The sequence below is a fragment of the Cuculus canorus genome, chromosome 10 (assembly GCF_017976375.1).
Source record: "Cuculus canorus isolate bCucCan1 chromosome 10, bCucCan1.pri, whole genome shotgun sequence".
In the NCBI taxonomy this organism is placed as follows: domain Eukaryota; kingdom Metazoa; phylum Chordata; class Aves; order Cuculiformes; family Cuculidae; genus Cuculus; species Cuculus canorus.
In genome coordinates, this window is record NC_071410.1 from 20,753,245 (window position 1) to 20,770,693 (window position 17,449).

Consider the following 17,449-nt stretch of genomic DNA (forward strand, 5'->3'; position numbering starts at 1 on the left):
GTTGGGCTTGGCTTGGCGACACTGGGTCCGGCCTGGTGATGCTGGGTCTGGCTCAGCTTGGTGACACTAGATCCAGCTAGGTGACACTGGCTTGGGTCTAGGTTGGTGACACTGAGTCTGGCTCAGCTCAGTGACGCTGGGTCTAACTCTTTGTCACTGGGTCTGCCTTGGTGACACTGGGTCTGGCTCAACCTGTGACACTGTGTTGGGCTTGGTGACACTGGGTCCGGCTCGGTCCAGGCTGGTCTGGCTCGGTGACTCCTCTCGGCTCCTCTTCGGCCCCGCTCGGCTCCTCTTCGGCCCCGCTCGGCTCCTTTTCGGCCCCGCTCGGCTCCTTCCGGCCCGACTCGGGCGGCGCATGCGCAGTGCCGGCGCCGCCATGAAGTGGGTGTGCGGGGTGAGGGGGTTGCGGGCTGGTTTGGAGAGGGGAGCCGGGCCTGGTGTGACGGCGCTTTCCCTCCAGCCCCCTTACGAAGGTGAAGCTGATCAACGAGCTGAACGCGCGGGAGGCGGAGCTGGGCGTGCAGGAGGCGGTGTCGTGGCACGCGGAGTACAAGGACAGCGCCTGGGTCTTCGTCGGTACGGGGTTGGGGGGGAAGCTGGGACCTAGGGCTGGAGGAGGAGGGGAGGGCTGGGACCTAGGGAGGGGGGTCCTGGAGGAGGAAGGGCTGGGACATAGTGGAACGGGGGAACCTGGGAGAGGAGAGGGTGCTGGGACCTAGGGAGACATGAGGAGGAGGGTGGACCTAGGGAGTGGGGCGACCTGGGAGTGGGAGGAGGGGCTGGGACTTGGGGGTGGGGGCGACCTGGGAGTGGGAGGAGGGGCTGGGACTTGGGGGTGGGGGAGACCTGAGGGAGGAGGAGGGGGCTGGGACCTGGAGGGGGGTGTCAAGGAGCTGAGGAAGGGGAACTGGGGGCTGGGGTGGGGGAGGGGAAAAAGAGGGGGAGGAGGGGAACTGAGACCGGGGCGGGGGTGGGGCACTGGGACCTGGGAGGAGGGGAGGAAGAATGAGGCTGGGACTTGAGAACTTGGGGTTGGAGGATGGGGGGGTGGCTGGGACTTGGGGAAGAGGGGACTTGGGGAGGGAGGGGGGGCTTTGACCTGGGGAGGAGGGGGTCCAGGGCCTGAACCTGGGCAGGGGTGCGACATGGGGGCTTGGGCTTGAAGATGAGGGAGGGTTTCTGTACCTGGGGGAGCCTAGGACTGGGCTGGGGGTGAGGGATGCTAGACTCTGAAGGCCTAGATGGGAAGAGGGGATCTGGGCCTGGGGAGGCAATCCAGGGCCTCAACCTGAGCCTGGAGTTGGGAGGAGAGGGGCTCAGGCTGGGGCCAGAGCCCGGGAGGGGGTGCCTGGGTCGAAGAGGGGGAGCATGGGCCTGCGCAGTGCCCCTTCCCTCCTCTCCCCCTCCCCGCAGGCGGCCTGCACTACCAGCTGACGGAGGGGGATGTGATCTGCGTCTTCTCACAGTAAGTGCTGCAGCCCCATGCCCACCACGCCTCTGCCGCTGCCTCAGCTGCTCAAGTGTCTGTTGCAGATATGGGGAGGTCGTCAACATTAACCTGGTGCGGGACAAGAAGACTGGGAAGTCCAAAGGCTTTTGTTTTCTGTGCTATGAGGACCAGAGGAGCACCATTCTCGCTGTTGACAACTTCAATGGCATCAAGGTGAGTGAAGCGGCCTGGGGTGCAGGCTGGCCTGCCAGGGCTCCTGAGGCGCCGCTCCATATCAAACAGAGCCCTGAAGCACGGGGTGGTCATCTGTGCCTTTACCAACAGTGTAACTCCTCCCATAGATCAAAGGAAGGACGATCCGCGTGGATCATGTGGCCAACTATCGGCCCCCCAAAGATTCTGATGACTTAGATGACGTCACGAAAGCCCTGCATGCAAAAGGCTGCGGAGTTAAAACACCACCTCATACATCATCTGATTCCCCATCAGAAGAGGATGATGATGTACCTGTAAAAAAGAAAAAAGGTGAGGCATGTTCCTGTCAGGCCATGTTTAGTCCTCCTTTAAATACAGCTTTGTTTCCACTAGTTAAGATTAGCTGGCAGAACAGCAAGTGGGAGAGAGTCAAAGGGGCTCTAAATCTAGGAGTGCAGGGATAGGATGAGGGGGAACGGTTTTCAGCTGAAAGGTGGGAGATCGAGATGAGATCTTAGGAAGAAATGTTTTACTGTGAGGGTGGGGAGGCCCTGGCCCAGGTTGCCCAGAGCAGTGGCAGCTGCCCCATCCCTGGAGGCATTCAAGGCCAGGCTGGATGGGGCCTTGGGCAGCCTGATCTAGTGAGATGTGTCTCTGCCTACGGCAGGGGGTTTGGAACTGGATGGGCTTTGAGGTTCTTTATGACCCAGACCATTCCGTAATTCTGTGCCAGTCCTAAACCCAATGGGAGCCTCTGCTCCGGGGAACACCGGTGACTCTTGGAAAGAGCCACAGCTCTAGTGTCCAGGCTTTGTTCTGCAATCTCCTGAGGGGTCTCTGAGAAAGGCATGGCAGGCTGCAGGGTGGCTGCAGGGAGGAGCAGCACCATGGGAGACAGGGAAGGGGGAGGCTTGGGAAAAGTACTGCTTGCTCTGAAAGTCTGGATGCTGCTACTGTAGGATCAAGGGTGCTTTAGGTGTAGGCAGTGACCCGTACGTGAGCTGGGCAAGATGACGGAACAGAATAGAAACCAAAACCTGCAGATTTAGATGAGATTCTGTGGCTGGAAGCTGAGAAAAGTCATAGAGCCATAGAATTGTTTGATTGGAAAAGACCTCTAGGATTGTCAAGCCCAGCCGTACCTGTTCACTACTAAACCACATCACTGAGCACCTCATCTGCCTGTATTTTAAACCCCTCCAGGGATGGGAGGACTCCACCACTGCCCTGGGCAGCCGTTCCAGTGCCTGAGATTCCTTTCAAGGAAGGAATTTTCCCTAATATCCAATCTAAATCTCCCCTGGCACAACTCGAGGGCATTTCTTGTCTTTCTGTCGTCTGTCACTTGGGAGAAGAGCCCAGCACCCACCTTGCTAGAAACTCCAGTGATGAAGCCCTGGCAGAGGCTGCCCAGGGCAGTGGTGGCATCTCCATCCCTGGAGGGGCTCAGAAACCGTGTAGCTGTGGCACTTGGGGACAGACACAGTGAGGCTGGGCTGGCAGTTGGACTGGATGAGCTGAGAGGGCTTTTCCAACCCTAATGATTCTGTGATTAAGTGCCTGAGGGGAGCCTTGCTGGGAAGAAGGCAACGTTGGTGAGTAGGAAGGAGTGGGATGGCTCAAGCTGGAGGTTCTCAGGTGTTAGGGTTTGAAGTGGAATAGGATCTCACCCTTTGGGGGGAAGGAAACAGGCTGTGAAGCTTGGATAGAGAGGGAGAACTTAAATGGGAGAGGAATAGGAAAGGCACTTTAGGCAGAGGGTGGGGAGCTGGAATGACGCTTGCAGTACTGTCCATCCTGAAAGATGCACCTTCTGTTTCAGACAAGGAGAAAAGCAAATCGGAGCGGCAAAAGCACAGCTCGCAGGCTGTGAAGAGGATGGTGTCTGCCGAGGAGGTGCGCCCCAGAATCAAGATTAAGAAGGAGAAGGAGGACCCTGGCTACGAGTGCTACACCAGCGAGAGCCAGCAGTCCTGGAAGGGCTCTGAGGGGAAGCCTGTGAGCAGGACTCAGAGAGATGAGGAAGAGCGGAGGCACCAAAGGCCTTCAGAGAGAAGAGGGGGAAAGAGCTGCCAGGACCAGAGGGGCCAAAGCGGTTTGTGGGATGAGAGGGAGAAGAGGGAAGAGGCTGGCAGGAAGAGTGACGGGTACAGCAGCTGGCGAGACGAGTGTCCCGAGGGAGGTAGATCGCGGGAGCGTGGTGCCAGGGAGTCCCATTCCAGGCAGAAAGAGCGGGGCTCTGTGAGAGGTTCCAGCCGCTGCTGAGCCCTGGGGACAGGCACTGACCCTGCTGGGAGCCACCCTCTCGGTGGCAGAGCAGGACCGTTCCAACAGCTTCACCTTCTGTCCTGGGACCAGGCTGCTGACTGGGACACAAACTTTGTTGCCTCCTGCAGCCCATCTTGCAGGGACTGCTGTGCTGCAGCACATGGATAATTGCTGGGAGCAGCAGGATGCTCTCTGTCCCAAAATGGTTCTGCCTGTCTATCCTGGGGACTGCGCCCCTCGTTTGAGAATAGTGGGCATCACATTGGCCTCGGGCTCCAGATCCAAAGCTGGTGTGTGCTTAGTGCATCTAGCTTCTGCAGTGGATCCCGAGATGCTGTTTTGTCAGGGAGATTCACTGCAGTGTCATTTGTTTTCAATAGAACTTAAAGGGAAGGCAGGCCTAGGCGCAGCATTTCTGCCAGGAATTTTTAAGCTGCATGAAACCCCAGGTGATAGCCCTGGAGTCGGGGGGTGCAGAGCAACAGAGGGAGGGGTAGAGGTTTGAAATAACAGAAATATGTTTGGGCAAAAATAGTTGCAGTTTTTGTCACTGTTAACTTTTAATTAACCATTTTAAAGCGCAAAATTCACTCTCCTTATTTATGCCAAGGGTTTTGGTTCCTCCGTTTGTACTTTTTTATATGACACTGTCAAATTAAAGATGGGGGAAAAAAGAAAATGAGTGATAATTTTTTTTTTTTTTAATGTGAGTTTAAAAGGAGATGTAAAGAAGTAAAAGCTGCCAACACTATCAACCAAGTATTTGCCCGGGGTCGGAGGTTAGCAAGTGGAATCATCTGCCATGAATCCTGGCGAAAGTGTCTCAGCAGAGATGGATTGCCAGGAAATCAGTTTGATGCACTTGAATGGCACCATTTGCATCCACCACGGGTCAACCCAAAAGGACCAACCCCTCTCTGCGATGCTGTAGAGCCATGAGTCTGCAACTGGCTCTGCAGGAGCCATGACATGTGGCCTCCCCAGGCCTCTCCCACCTGTTACCATGCTTCCAAGCCTCTGGCCACTTAGAATCACAGAGCGCTTTGGGCTGGAAGGGACCTCAAAGCCCACTCAGTGCCACCCCCTGCCATAGACAGCGACCACCTCGCATGGGACCAGGGGGCTCCAAGCTCCACCGAACCCCTCCAGGGATGGGGCAGCCACCACTGCTCTGGGCAACCTGGGCCAGGGCCTCCCCACCCTCACAGCAAAACATTTCTCCCTAAGATCTCATCCCAATCTCCCCTATTGCAGCTCGAAACTGTTCCCCCTCGTCCTCTCCCTGCCCTCCCTGATCCAGAGCCCCTCCCCAGCTTTCCTGGAGCCCCTTTCAGCACTGGAAGCTGCTCTAAGGTCTCCCCACAGCCTTCTCTTCTCCAGGCCGAACAACTCTCTCAGCCTGTCCTCATACAGGAGGTGCTCCAGCCCTCAGATCATCTCCATGGCCTCCTCTGGACTCGCTCCAACAGCTCCATGCCCTTCCTGTGCTGAAGACTCCAGAACTGGACACAGGGCTCCAGGTGGGGTCTCGCCAGAGAGGAGTAGAGGAGCAGAATCCCCTCCCTCCCTGCTGGTCCCACTGCTCTGGATGCAGCCCGGGACACTGTTGGTTTCTGGGCTGTGAGCGCACGTTGCGGCTCACGTTGACTTTCTCACCGCAGCACCCCCAGCCCTTCCCCGCAGGCCGCTGCGGCCCCGCTCGCTCCCGCCTCGCTCCGCGCTCCCTGGGGTGGGGCTGCGCTTCCGGTTCCGGTTCTGGTTCCGGTGGCGGCGGCGCGCGGAGCTGTGGCCGCCCCGCCATGCAATGTCCGGGCTCAGCTGGAAACCCTTCGTGTACGGCGGGCTCGCCTCCATCGTGGCCGAGTTCGGTGCGGAGGGGGCGCCAGGCCGGGGGCACCCGGGGAGCTGGGGGACGGGGGCGGGAGAAGGGACCAGAGCAGTGGTGGCTGCCCCATCCCTGGAGGGGTTCAAGGCCAGGTTGGATGGGGCTTGGAGCCCCTGATCCAGTGGGAGGTGACCCTGCCCATGGCAGGGGGTGGAACTGGATGGGCTTTGAGGTCCCTTCTGACCTTAACCGTTCTGTGATTCTGTGACCGGGGTGGGGGGGACACGGGGCATAGAAAGAAGGGCGAGCTGGGTGGGGAGCGGGGGGCGAGGCTGGAAGGGAAGGGGAGCTGGAGCTGGAGGGTATGTGGGGCAGGGAGGGAGAGAGACCAGGAGCAGGGAAAGACCCGCGGTGTTGGGGGTCCTGGGGCGGGCAGGGAGAGGGACCGAGGCTGGGAGTGTCCTGGGATGGCGAGGGATGGGGACTGGGGCTTGGGGATCCTGGGGTGGTGAGGGAGAGGGGCTGGAGTATTGGGGGTGCCAGGGCTTGGGTGGCATCCCAGGGCGAGGAGGGTCCCGGGGTGTTGGGGGTCCTGGGGATAGGAGAGGGACTCAGAGTGTGGGGGAGCCAGGGGCAGGCAGGGAGAAGGGGCTGGGCTGGGGGGAGGCCTGGGGCTCAGAAGGTGTTGGGGAACCCGGGCAAGGAGAGAGGGAGGGAGTCCCAGGACAGGGGGAGACCCGTGGTGTCAGGGGCTCCGGGATGGGCAGGGAGAGGCACCTGGGGCTGGGAGGTCCCAGGACTGCAGGGGTCTGGAGTCAGGGAAGTAGGGGGTCCTGGGGCTGGGGGGTCCTGGGTTGAGGAGGGAGGGGAACCCAGGGTGTTGGGGGTCCCCGGGTGCTGGGGTACATGGGGCAGGGAAGGAGGGGGTCCCAGGGTTGGGGGGTCCTGGGATGGGGTGGGATAGAGACCAAGGCTGGGAGGATCCTGGGGTGGGGAGGGAGAGGGACTGGGGTATTGGATGTCCTGGGGCTGGGGTAGCATCCCAGGGCAAGGAACGACCTGGGGCTGGGGGTCACAAGGTGCTGCGGGACCCAGACAGGATGGGAGGGGGTCCCAGGGCAGGAGGAGACCTGTGGTGTTGAGGGCTCTAGGGCAGGCAGGGGGAGGGACCCAGGGCTGGGGAGTGTCCTGGGATGAGCAAGGAGGGGATGACTAGGGGCTGGGGGTGTCCTGGGATGAGGAAGGAGGGGGTCCCGGGTTGGGATGACACTAGGGGCTGGGGCGGGGGGGGCTGCGATACTGGGGGCTCTGGGGTGTGGAAGGAGAGGGACCAGGGCTTGGGGTGTTCTGGAGTGGGGAGGGAGAGGACCAAGGTATTGGAGGTCCTGGGGCTGGGGGGGGGTCCCAGGGCTGTGGATCCCAGGGTGGGCAGGGAGAGGGTAACTGGTGCTGGGGATTCTGAGGGCAGGGAGGGAGGGGGGTCCCAGCAGGGGGCACTGACAGCTGCTCTGCCTGCAGGCACCTTCCCGGTGGACCTCACCAAGACGCGGCTGCAGGTGCAGGGCCAGAGCACGGATGCAAGGTTCCGTGAGGTGCGCTACCGTGGCATGTTCCATGCCCTCTTCCGCATCTGCCGCGAGGAGGGCGGCCGTGCCCTCTACTCGGGGTAAGCACCTGATGGGACTCTCCAGCCTCACGTCCCTTTCCCTACCTGCCCTGAAACACCCAATGCCCCAGGTCCCTCTCCCCACCCTAGGACCCCCTCCCCGCCCAGATCTCCTTCACCCTGAGTCTCCTCCAGGTCTTTCAGTCCTCCCCAGGACCCCCCCGCCCCGGGTCCATCTCCCTGTCCCGGCAGCCCCTCCTCACCCCACGTCTCCCTCCCTACCTACACCTGGTCTCCTCCCAGGGTCCCTCTCTCTGCCCTGAATGACCCTGATCCTGGCTGTCCTCCAGGTCTCTCACCCTGCTCCAGGAGCCTCCCAGCTCTGGGTCTCTCTCCCTGCCTGTCCCAAGTCTCCCTGGCTCCCTCTTCCTGTCCCAGCACCCCCTGCCTGCCCAGCGCCCCCCCTCCCTGCTCACCACAGGTCTCCCCCAGGTCCCTCTTCCCATCTCGGGGCCCCCACAGTCTCTCTCTGTGCCCACCCTGGGCCCCTTCCCAAAGTTCCTCTCTCTGGGTCCTGCCTATCCCGGTCCCTCTCCCTGGGTCAGTCCTTCTCCCTAGGTCCCTTCTGCCTGCCCGGGTCCCTCTCCCCGGTCCCGTCCCTCCCAGGTCCCGTCTCCATGCCCACTCTGTCCCTGGCAGCTCGGGGCGATGAGGGGTGTCTGGTTCCAGGCCCATGAGGAGCTGCCGCACTGGTAGGGGTCAGCGGTTCCTTTGTTCCCCACTCAGGATTGCCCCGGCACTGCTGAGACAGGCCTCGTACGGCACCATAAAGATTGGGATTTACCAGAGCCTGAAACGTTTGTTTGTGGATCGCCTGGAAGGTCGGTGTCGGTAAACGTATTGGCTTTTCGCTCACTCCTTTCTTTGTCCTCCCCACAGCTGGAGCTTCTGACAGAAGCGGGCTTGTTACTCCACACTGTGGTTTTGTTTGGGCAGTAACAGCAAGGATAAATGTCCGTAGGGATGTGATTCGCGTTGTGCCTGGCTCTGCCGGACACCTCTCCTCCAGCCGGGGCTGCTCTTTCCTCTGTTTTGCAACAATGGAGCTAGAAAATGGGGATCACTGATCCAGGCTTATCTCTGTTCTGTGTTTAGTCTCGGAGAGGACATCGGGTCCCACCAGATGTGTTACACAGGTTGAGAGCTTCAGTAGTGAGTCGCTCCTGCCTTCCTGCTGGAGCCTTAATGGAGCATCCTGGCTTGGATCAGCCATGGGGTGGCCAGCAGGAGCAGGGAAGGGATGGTCCCCCCTGGACTCAGTGCTGATGAGGCCGTACCTCGAATCCTGGGTTCAGTTTTGGGCCCCTCAGTGCAGGAAAGACCTTGAGGGACTGGAGCACGTCCAGAGAAGGAAACAGTGGTGGAGAAGGGGCTGGAAAACGGGTTGTGGGAGCAGCCGAGGGCCCTGGGGCTGTTTACCCTGGAGAAGAGAAGGCTGAGGAGAGACCTCATGGCCCTCTGCAACTCTGGAAAGGAGGTTGGAGCGAGGTGGGTGCTGGGCTGTTCTCCCAAGTGACAGGTGATAGGACAAGAGGAAATGGCCTCAAATTGTGCCAGGGGAGGTTTAGATTGCATATTAGGGAAAATTCCTTCCCTGAAAGGGTTCTCACGCGCTGGAACGGCTGCCCAGGGTGGTGGTGGAGTCACCATTGCTAGAGGGGTTTAAAAGCTGAGCATACCAGGTACTCAGGGATCTAGTTCAGTACTGGACAGGGGGATGGTTGGACTCGATGATCTCAAAGTTCTTTTTCAACCAACCGATTCACATTCTATGAGTACCATAAGGCCATTCCAGCCCGGGAAGGCGAGCTGGGCTGGCCAGGCAGCAGACTGGCGACAAGACTGGGAGGTGCAGCACAGTGGGGCTACTTTCCAGGGTCTGCTCCCTTCTCTGGTCACACCTCGCCCTGCATGTGGCTCGGTGCGTGTCCTTGGGGCTGTGCGTCTCTCCTCACATGCTGTTGCAGTGTGGCGAGTTCCGCTCTCTGAATGTTTGTCTCCCTACAGGCCGGGGGCAGCCAGTGGCCTGGTCTTCTCTGGGAAGTGCTGTGGTCAGTACCAGTCAAGGGCTGTGCCTTTCCCCAACGTAACCATCACCCTAATACTGGGCCTGGAGCCTGGGATTATTCTGCTGGTCCCCTGGAACTAATCTCCTCTAACGATCTCTGCCTGGGTTGCCTGTTCTCTCAAGGTGGCTGCGCATTCCGAGCGTGACTGCCTGGGCCCCTGGATCAAAAGAAATTGCTCTTGGTTTGCCTTGAGAAGTGTTGGGTTGTCTCTCTCTGTCTTGGCTTGTCTCCATCATGAGAAATGCATCACTGAAATCTCAGATAATTGTCCCAAATTGTCCCCTATCACAGTCTTTTCCTTGTCTGATGAGCTGGACTACTCAGCCAGACCCTCTCCTCTCTGAGGACGTTGCTGTTGCGGCTGCTGCTCACTCTGGCAGGCATGGGGCAGATCCGTGTCTGCCATGTGCCGGTGGTGGCTGGCCAGATGCTCCCCCACCTTCGTGTGATTGGTGAACCGAGCTTCTCTGCTCTTCCCAGAGCTTCTCGCTTGTTCCGTACCATCTGCGCACCTTCTTTTTAGAGCTTTAGGACCTGACTTTTCTTTTCTTGATTGTAGATGAAACTTTGCTGATCAATGTGATCTGTGGAGTGGTTTCAGGGGTGATCTCCTCAGCACTCGCCAATCCAACAGATGTGCTGAAGGTAAGAAGGGCACGTGGCTGGACACAGCTCCTGGCTGGCTGTGGTTCGGTGTGCTGCTGCTTTCCAGGGAGAATGTGTCCCTCCCAGCTGCATCGAGGTGCTCCTTGAGCCACTGCTGGCATCAGCTCTGCTAGTTTGGGGCTTTTATGACTGGGAACAGAATCCCAGAGCAATAAACATATTTTAAAGATCATGAAATCTATTATGGCAAGAGTTGGAGGCTGGGTTACTGTAAGGAGGTGAGCAAGTAAGATTGTGGCCAGCCACTCTTGAGCCTTTCTCAGCTCTGCTCCCTCTGGTCACTGTGCTGTGCTTCGCTGCTATGGTTTCCTGCCTATTTGGTGGCATCACCAGGGTCTGGTGGGGACTTCTCGTCCCCTCTGTTCCCTGATGTGGGGTTGCTGGGGGCGAGGTGGCTCCGCTCAGAGCAAAGAGAGCCTGGAGAACATTCCCACACTCCATTCTGTGTAGACCAACCTTCTCAGAGTGGGAAGGCCTTGTCTGTCACTTTTCCACCTTGCCTGAATTTTGCACTGCGCTTCCACCTTGTTTCTGTCCCTGCTTCTCCCCTGCCATCACCGTTTGCTGCATGGTTTCCAGGGAGAGGGGATGCAGATAGTGATGTCTGCTCGGAGTTGCTCTTCCTGCCAGAAGATCTGCTGGCACCTCTGCCTTCCTGGGCAGGTGCTGATGTTGTCCCACCGATTCTTCTGTCTTTCAGATTCGAATGCAGGCTCAAGGCAGTTTATTCCAGGGTGGCATGATTGGCAGCTTCATTGACATCTACCAGCAGGAGGGTACCCGTGGCCTCTGGAGGGTGAGCACCAGCGGCTGGAACCCCTTTCCAACCCCCCCCCCCCAATTAGTGACAGGACTTGATGGCTTCCTCAGCTGGTTTGCTGCACCTCAAAGAGAGCTGTGTGCCAAGGAGAGCAGTGATGGTCTGCTTTGGGCTGCCCAGCAAACAGGAGCATGCCGGGGTGGAGCTGCGTCCGTATTGGGGCAGCTGGGGCAGTCAGACCTGATTTCCAGCACTGAAGCTGGTGTGCATAAAGTTTCAAATGCGTGAGTGTCTCTTGAATGGACCAGGATTTGAGTCTGGATCGTCTCCATGGTCTGCCTTGGGTGCTCAGACTGGTCTGGTCTCCTCCACACTGGAGTGGCCCCACCTTGAGGCGCGAGGGGCAGGTTTGGGCAACACAGGATAAAAAGGATCTAAAGCTACTGGAGAGCGTCCAGAAGAGGGCACGGAGTTGGGGAAGAGTTTAGAGAGGAAGAGTGTGAGGAGTGGCTGAAGTCACTTGGTCTGTTCAGCCCAGAGAAGAGGAGACCGAGAAGAGACCTCATCATAGTCTGCAGCTTCCTCACCAGGAGAGGAGGAGGAGCAGGTGCTGAGCTTTTCTCTCTGTGGCCAATGACAGAACCCGAGGGAATGGTGGGAGGATGAGGTTGGACATGAGGAAAAGGTTCTTCATGCAGAGGGTGGTGGAGCCCTGGAACAGCTCTCAGGGAAGCAGTCATAGGGCCAAGTTTGACAATATTCCAGCAGCATTTGGCCAAGGCCCTCAGCCCCATAGTGTGAATGTTGGTGTTGTGCTGTGCAGGGACAGGAGTTGGACTCTATGGTCCTTGTGGGTCCCTTCCAACTCAGGACAGTCTATCATTCTGTGATCTGTCTTGGACTCTGTTGGTGGCGATTCTGCACACGGTGAGCAGGGCAGTTGACCTTCCTCTGGAAAGGAGTGGCTGAGCACCTCCTCACCCAGAGAAGGAGGAATTCTTCCAAGTAACTGTGACACTCATGACCTACAGTGACTTTCTGAAGGTCCAAAGGGGCAGATTTGCCCTGGGTCCCTGCCTACCGAGTCTTAGACCCCTTGAAACTTGCCCTCTGAGCAAGTAAGACAGAATGATGGCTGTTGGGGATGCTGATGACGTGAGACTCTTGGGTGTGGAGACAGGCAAGAGTTAGTAATGCTTGAGCCTCACTGTCTGGATTTTGGCAGTGGTTCTTCAGCTTTTGTTGGAGAACCTCACTTTGTCCTTCTGTTACAAGTCTTCCATAGGCTCCGTTATGTAGCAGTATGCTGAGTCACAAGATCGGGTATGAGAAGTACAGAATCCCAAAGCTTTTTTCCAGGCAACAGCCTGAATTCTCCCTCTTATGGTCACTGAAGACTTTTAGAGAAGGATAGCTGCTGCAGTGTCCTGTGTGGGGAGGGAAGGACCCTCACGGCAGCAGGGTTGGAACTGGGTGATTTTTAAGGTCCCTTCCAACCCAAAACATTCTGTGATTCTATGAGGAGTTGAGCAGCTGCCAGTGCAAACACAATATTTACTTTGAGGTTGTTTTTGCTCTCAAGACAGAGACACAAGAGGAAGAGAGACTAGAAAAGAAATTAAACTCTCTGTGTTGCTGCTGTGTGCTGCAGACAGGACATGGTGCAGAGACAGAAGAATCTCAAGGTGAATTCTAGTGATCAAACTTGTTGCTCTCTGGTCTGGGACAAGCACTGCCTGCTCCCTTCAGCCCTCCCTTGCCTTTGAAGCAAAGCTGTTTGTGCTCCCCAGTCTTGCCAGCTCTAATGTGACTGTGGGAGTGTTTGAGCTGGTTGTGCCACAGTTGGGTTGGGCAGGAACATGGGAGTAGACTGTTAGGCACTGTGTTAGCACAGCAGGATGGGGACAGCAGGAGCCATCTCATGCTGGTGTCTTCAACCAAGTATGAAGGGATAGGACGAGAGGAAATGGCCTCAAGTTGCACCAGGGGAGGTTTAGATTGAATATTAGGAACAAATTCATTACTGACACAGTGGTGAAGCCCTGGCAGAGGCTGCCCAGGGCAGTGGTGGAGTCTCCGTCCCTGGAGGGGTTCAAAAACTGTGTGGCCGTGGCACTTGGGGACAGGGTTTAGCAGGCACGGTGGGATTGGGCTGACGGCTGGACTGGATGAGCTGAGAGGGCTTTTCCAACCTTAATGATTCTATGAATGTGAAAAAATACTTCTGGTTCTTGCAGTAGCTCTGGTTTGTGTGTCAGTGAGGAAGCTGGCTGTCCTGACAGGCTGGCTGACAGTCTGGCCATTACACCAGTCCCAGTGACCAGGAAACGCTCTTGTGACACCATTGGTCACCCTGGATTACTCAGATGGTGAAATGGCCCAGCACCACGTTGCTGCCATGTTCTCCTTCTGCAGGCCAATAGCAATTCACAACTATGTTTATCTTGTTCTTGATGAAGGGTTTGCTGGGCTATTTCTCACACAGAAGGACCCTGTTTCCTCTTACCTCCTTGTCATTCCGGTAACCGTCTTGCCAGTTCCCAGATCAGTGTCCTGCTGGCAGTAATTCTTTTCATAGATGAAAATCATAAATAAAAAACCTTAGCAAAGCAGACTTTGCTCTGTCAGAAGGGGGACCCAGAGCCCCACCTGCCTCCTTAACCAGCTGCTCTTCCTGGGGTGCAGAATCTTTCCTGGGTGCTTTTCAGCAGGGGAGGGTGAGTGGGTTGTAGCCTGAGTCCTCTGCGCTAGCGGCTGGGAGGAGAGAAGCAGCATGTGGGTAATCTAGATGGAGTAACGCTGCCAGGGTGAAGGAATCCTCCTTAGCTTTGGGATCATGTCAGGAGACGGTGAGCTGCTCTGCCTCAAGAGTTCCCACTACAAGGTAGGGCCAGGAGGAGGCAAAGTGGAGTGTCAGCAAAAGGCCCCTGCGAAAAAGCTGGGGCAGATGTTGGGGCAGATGTTAAACCAGCTGCAGTCCTGGGCAGCATTCGTGCTCATGACTCAGGTTTGTGCTCTGCAGGGTGTTGTCCCGACAGCTCAGAGAGCCGCCATCGTGGTCGGGGTGGAGCTGCCAGTCTACGACATCACCAAGAAGCACTTAATTCTGTCAGGCCTGATGGGTGACACCATCTTTGCCCACTTTGTGTGAGTATCTGCTGCAGCCGCAGCTCTCTCCAGGCTTGGCAGGGGTAGGTGAAGCAGAGGGGTGAGGTGGGAGCTGGGGTGAGACCTGTTTATAGAGCAAGAACTGTGCAACTGCAGAGGGATGGTACTTTGAGGGATCTGCTATGTCGGTTGGAGCAGCTTGGAATGGCCAGCAAGTATGTGCAGAGAGACCTTCCTGGAGAAGGAGCCCAGCAGAAATCCTTTGGTGATGTGAAATGTCAGCTTTATTTCAGCTTGCTGATGCCCAGCAATGCTGTTTTTCCATGTCTGTGCCCTGGTGTGAACAAGGCAGGAGTTCTGGCTGTGTGGCTGCCCAAGTCCAAGCTCCTCAGCTGTGCAGTCTCTCAGCTTGCAGCCATCGCTGTCAGAGCATCGTGAGATGAACAGGGACTTGCAAAGCTGGCAGAACCCTGAGCGATCTGACTGAGGGTTGAAGTCAGCCTGCTCTGAGCAGGAGTGGGGTTAGAGACCTCCCAAAGTCTGTTTTCACCTACATTTTCCTGTTCTTCTGGCAGACACTTTAACTGGAGGTGCTGCAGTGCTTCCGTTGGGTTTACCTGCTGTGGGCTGAAGGTGACGAACACTAGACCATGCATGGAGGGAGAAGACTAGTAGCTGCATGCTCCCTCTTGCTGCCTTTGGTCTTCCTCCCTCTTTCCCTGCCCTGAAGAAATGTTCTGGTGAGAAGGATGTGTGCTTTCAAGAGGCTGCCTTCAGATCCGTGTCACCTTGATGGCACCCAGGGATGCATGCTGGACTGCAGGCTGCCCCTGTGGAGACTCAGGATCTCGATTAGACAAAACCAAGCATTTCCCTTCCCCAAGCTTTCTGGGCTCCTGAGGTGGTGTAGTTCCTGCCCCACTTGTTCTCCAGGTGGGACCAGGAAGTGCAGCTAATGCTTATTCGTGAAACCCAGCAAAGGACACTCTCTTGTGCTTACGTGAAGGGCTGTCTGAGCTGGAGCAGCCGTGTTCAGAGCTGTTCCTCTCTCCTGTCCTGGTGTGTAGCTCCAGTTTTACGTGTGGGCTGGCTGGGGCCATCGCCTCCAACCCTGTGGACGTGGTGCGGACTCGGATGATGAACCAGCGGGCAATAGTGGGCAGCACGGAGCTCTATAAGGGCACTCTGGACGGGCTCGTGAAGGTAAGGAGGTGGGAGGGGTGGGCACATCCCTGTCTTCAGGAGGCAGCACATGCCACTGAGAGGAGCAGTTAGATTCTACAGTTACAGAACGTGCTTGTCAGTGAGTGTTTCAGGCAAACCAGAGAAGTGCCTAAAGTAACATTCCTGAGGTCACCAGCAGCTTGAGCATCCTCCCAACCTTGTGGGACAAAACATTGTTAGTGATACAGTTTGATTACGTTCATATACGGAGAGGGATACTTCACACCGCTGAACTGCATCTCCACTGGCCTGTACGCTTCCTGCAGCGGCTGTAAAGGTCTATTATCTCGTGTGTGGCATTAGGGAGACGGGCAGAGCATGGACCTGGTGTGTCTCATAATTGATCTGTCTCTTCTCTCCTCACAGACATGGAAGAGTGAGGGCTTCTTTGCACTCTATAAAGGTTTCTGGCCCAACTGGCTTCGGCTCGGTCCCTGGAACATCATTGTATCCTTCACTGTGCTGCTGGGGCATGGACAGGCAGGGGGAAACCAAGCTGCAAGGGAAGTGTAGAGCAGCCACCTCAATGGGATACCTCTTCGTCTTCCCTGCAGCAGCCCAAAGCAGACTTTTGGTCCTGCTTGGACCGGCAGAAGTGTGATGCGGCTGCTGGAGGTGACTGCTGCTTCTAACAGCTCTGGAGGTGGCCAGCACAGGGGCTTCCAGTGTGGTTGTTTGGGGGTTTCCTGCAGGGTGAGTGCTCTCTAGTGCTTGGCTTGAGACTTTCCCTGTGCCCTGAGCTCCTCGAGGTGCTGCAGCTTCTGGATTGGCTCCAGTGTTGTGAGGGCAGTCTGGGGAACGTTCTGCTCCGAGCTGGGTGCTGACCTGCTCTGCAGAACCAGTGGTGCTGTGTTCTTGTACTGGAGCCTTCTTGCCCGCTTGAAACTGTGTACACAATTTGTTTTAAAGAAGCCTTAGCCTAGAGTTGGAGCCACTTCCCTTTCCATATGGCCCAGGCTTGCTTCTGGCTCAGTCTCTTCCCTCTCCTGATAGCTCTTCCTTCTGCCTGTGCAGATCACTTCATGCTACCTGGCAGAGAGGCTTTCTCACATTGGTCTTAGATGATGCTCTATCTCCTCGCCTTGCAGGTGATGCATGGTCATGCTGGGGGGCCCAGAGCTGCTGCGTTAGGTATTTGACCCAATTCCTTGACGTTCCTTTCAGTTTTTTATCACATATGAGCAGTTGAAGCGCCTTCCATTCTGACGACTGGAGTTATTCCATGAGAGTCATCTCCAAGACTTGCAGCAGAGAGTTTTGCTGCAGCCTTCCTCTTCATTTCACCATTCCCACGTTTGGATATTTTGGTACATGTGGGTCTGGGCTCCCCCTCTCCCAAACGCATGGTCCCTGGAGCATGATGTGCCTGCAGTATAACTGGGGGGCTGGGGGCAGGTGCCGCATGGTTTTTCACATGGAGGCAGGTATGAGCGGAATACTGGGCAGTAGTGAGCGTCCTGGCCTGGAGCAATGTCTTCTGTGAAGATCCGTGTGTTCCCGTGGCCTTTTGGTGCAGCTGTGGGTGGTTGTTTGCCTCGTGCACTTTTCTGCCATGCCTGCAGGTCTCTGGAGGCTGGGAAGGGGCGCTGTTGTGTTTTCTTGACGAACTGTAACCTCATTAAATTATTTATTGACTGGATGGCTTGAGTTTGTCTTTGTGCAAATTTACTAAGAGGTCCGACACCGAGAAACCGAGATGCCTGATAGCTCAGGTTATCTCGCCTCTCCCCAAGAGTGGGGGTGGAGAGGCAGAGAGGTGGGTATAGAACATGTTCTATCCTGTCACAGTGAGACAAGGCTCAGCTTGATCACTTCACTCAGCATAAGTGGACGAATGTTCAAATACAGGCATTTTCTTACCTTTGGTCAGAAAAGAGAACTACAGATTGTCCTGAACTGGAAGGGACCCACAAGGATCATTGAGTCCAGCTCCTGTCCCTGCATAGGACAACCCCAACATTCACACCATGGGGCTGAGGGCCTTGGCCAAATGCTGCTGGAATATTGTCAGGCTCAGCGCCATGACTGCTTCCCTGGGAGCTGTTCCCGTGGTCCACCACCCTCTGGGGAAGGACCTTCTAATGTCCAATCTAACCCTCCCTTGGCACATCTTCCTGCCATTCCCTCAGGTCCTGTCATTGATGGCCAGAGAGAAGTGCCCAGAAGAAGAAGCAGCAGCAGTGCTGTGTGTCACAAGGGACCTTCACCCCCCCCA

The 17,449-nt window shown here is 56.7% G+C and overlaps 2 protein-coding genes across 6 annotated transcripts; both read left to right on the forward strand.

The window, feature by feature from the left end:
• The first annotated feature begins 341 nt into the window (after nucleotides 1–341).
• RBMX2 (RNA binding motif protein X-linked 2) lies at nucleotides 342–4,578 on the forward strand. 2 transcript variants are annotated; one of them, XM_009562310.2, is made up of 6 exons: nucleotides 342–384; nucleotides 464–579; nucleotides 1,417–1,468; nucleotides 1,537–1,666; nucleotides 1,795–1,978; nucleotides 3,471–4,578. In XM_009562310.2, exons 1-6 carry the CDS (start codon nucleotides 359–361, stop codon nucleotides 3,911–3,913), a joined length of 951 nt encoding a protein of 316 aa, XP_009560605.2. In that variant the 5' UTR covers nucleotides 342–358; the 3' UTR covers nucleotides 3,914–4,578. The 2 variants fall into 2 exon arrangements, with proteins under 2 accessions (XP_009560605.2, XP_053931695.1); XM_054075720.1 differs by lacking the exons at nucleotides 342–384; nucleotides 464–579 and having other exon boundaries at nucleotides 1,182–1,666.
• A 1,054-nt stretch (nucleotides 4,579–5,632) lies between these two features.
• Nucleotides 5,633–16,867, forward strand: SLC25A14 (solute carrier family 25 member 14). Of its 4 annotated transcripts, XM_054075716.1 has the most exons (9): nucleotides 5,633–5,784; nucleotides 7,260–7,407; nucleotides 8,134–8,228; nucleotides 10,036–10,121; nucleotides 10,843–10,938; nucleotides 13,925–14,049; nucleotides 15,078–15,213; nucleotides 15,601–15,681; nucleotides 16,399–16,867. In XM_054075716.1, exons 1-9 carry the CDS (start codon nucleotides 5,721–5,723, stop codon nucleotides 16,438–16,440), a joined length of 873 nt encoding a protein of 290 aa, XP_053931691.1. In that variant the 5' UTR covers nucleotides 5,633–5,720; the 3' UTR covers nucleotides 16,441–16,867. The 4 variants fall into 4 exon arrangements, with proteins under 4 accessions (XP_053931691.1, XP_053931692.1, XP_053931693.1 ...); XM_054075717.1 differs by lacking the exon at nucleotides 10,843–10,938; XM_054075719.1 differs by lacking the exon at nucleotides 5,633–5,784 and having other exon boundaries at nucleotides 7,356–7,407; nucleotides 8,134–9,458.
• Nucleotides 16,868–17,449: the final 582 nt, after the last annotated feature.

What these genes read in the sequence shown, in the direction of transcription:
- RBMX2 (XM_054075720.1), top strand. Translation starts at nt 1,223, where the DNA reads ATGCTAGACTCTGAAGGCCTAGATGGGAAGAGGGGATCTGGGCCTGGG. An exon ending in ACAACTTCAATGGCATCAAG is followed by an intron (nt 1,667 to 1,794) that starts GTGAGTGAAGCG and finishes CTCCTCCCATAG; the next exon opens with ATCAAAGGAAGGACGATCCG. An exon ending in ACCTGTAAAAAAGAAAAAAG is followed by an intron (nt 1,979 to 3,470) that starts GTGAGGCATGTT and finishes CTTCTGTTTCAG; the next exon opens with ACAAGGAGAAAAGCAAATCG.
- SLC25A14 (XM_054075719.1), top strand. Translation starts at nt 9,125, where the DNA reads ATGGTTGGACTCGATGATCTCAAAGTTCTTTTTCAACCAACCGATTCA. An exon ending in CTTCTCTGGGAAGTGCTGTG is followed by an intron (nt 9,459 to 10,035) that starts GTCAGTACCAGT and finishes TCTTGATTGTAG; the next exon opens with ATGAAACTTTGCTGATCAAT. An exon ending in TCGGTCCCTGGAACATCATT is followed by an intron (nt 15,682 to 16,398) that starts GTATCCTTCACT and finishes CGTTCCTTTCAG; the next exon opens with TTTTTTATCACATATGAGCA.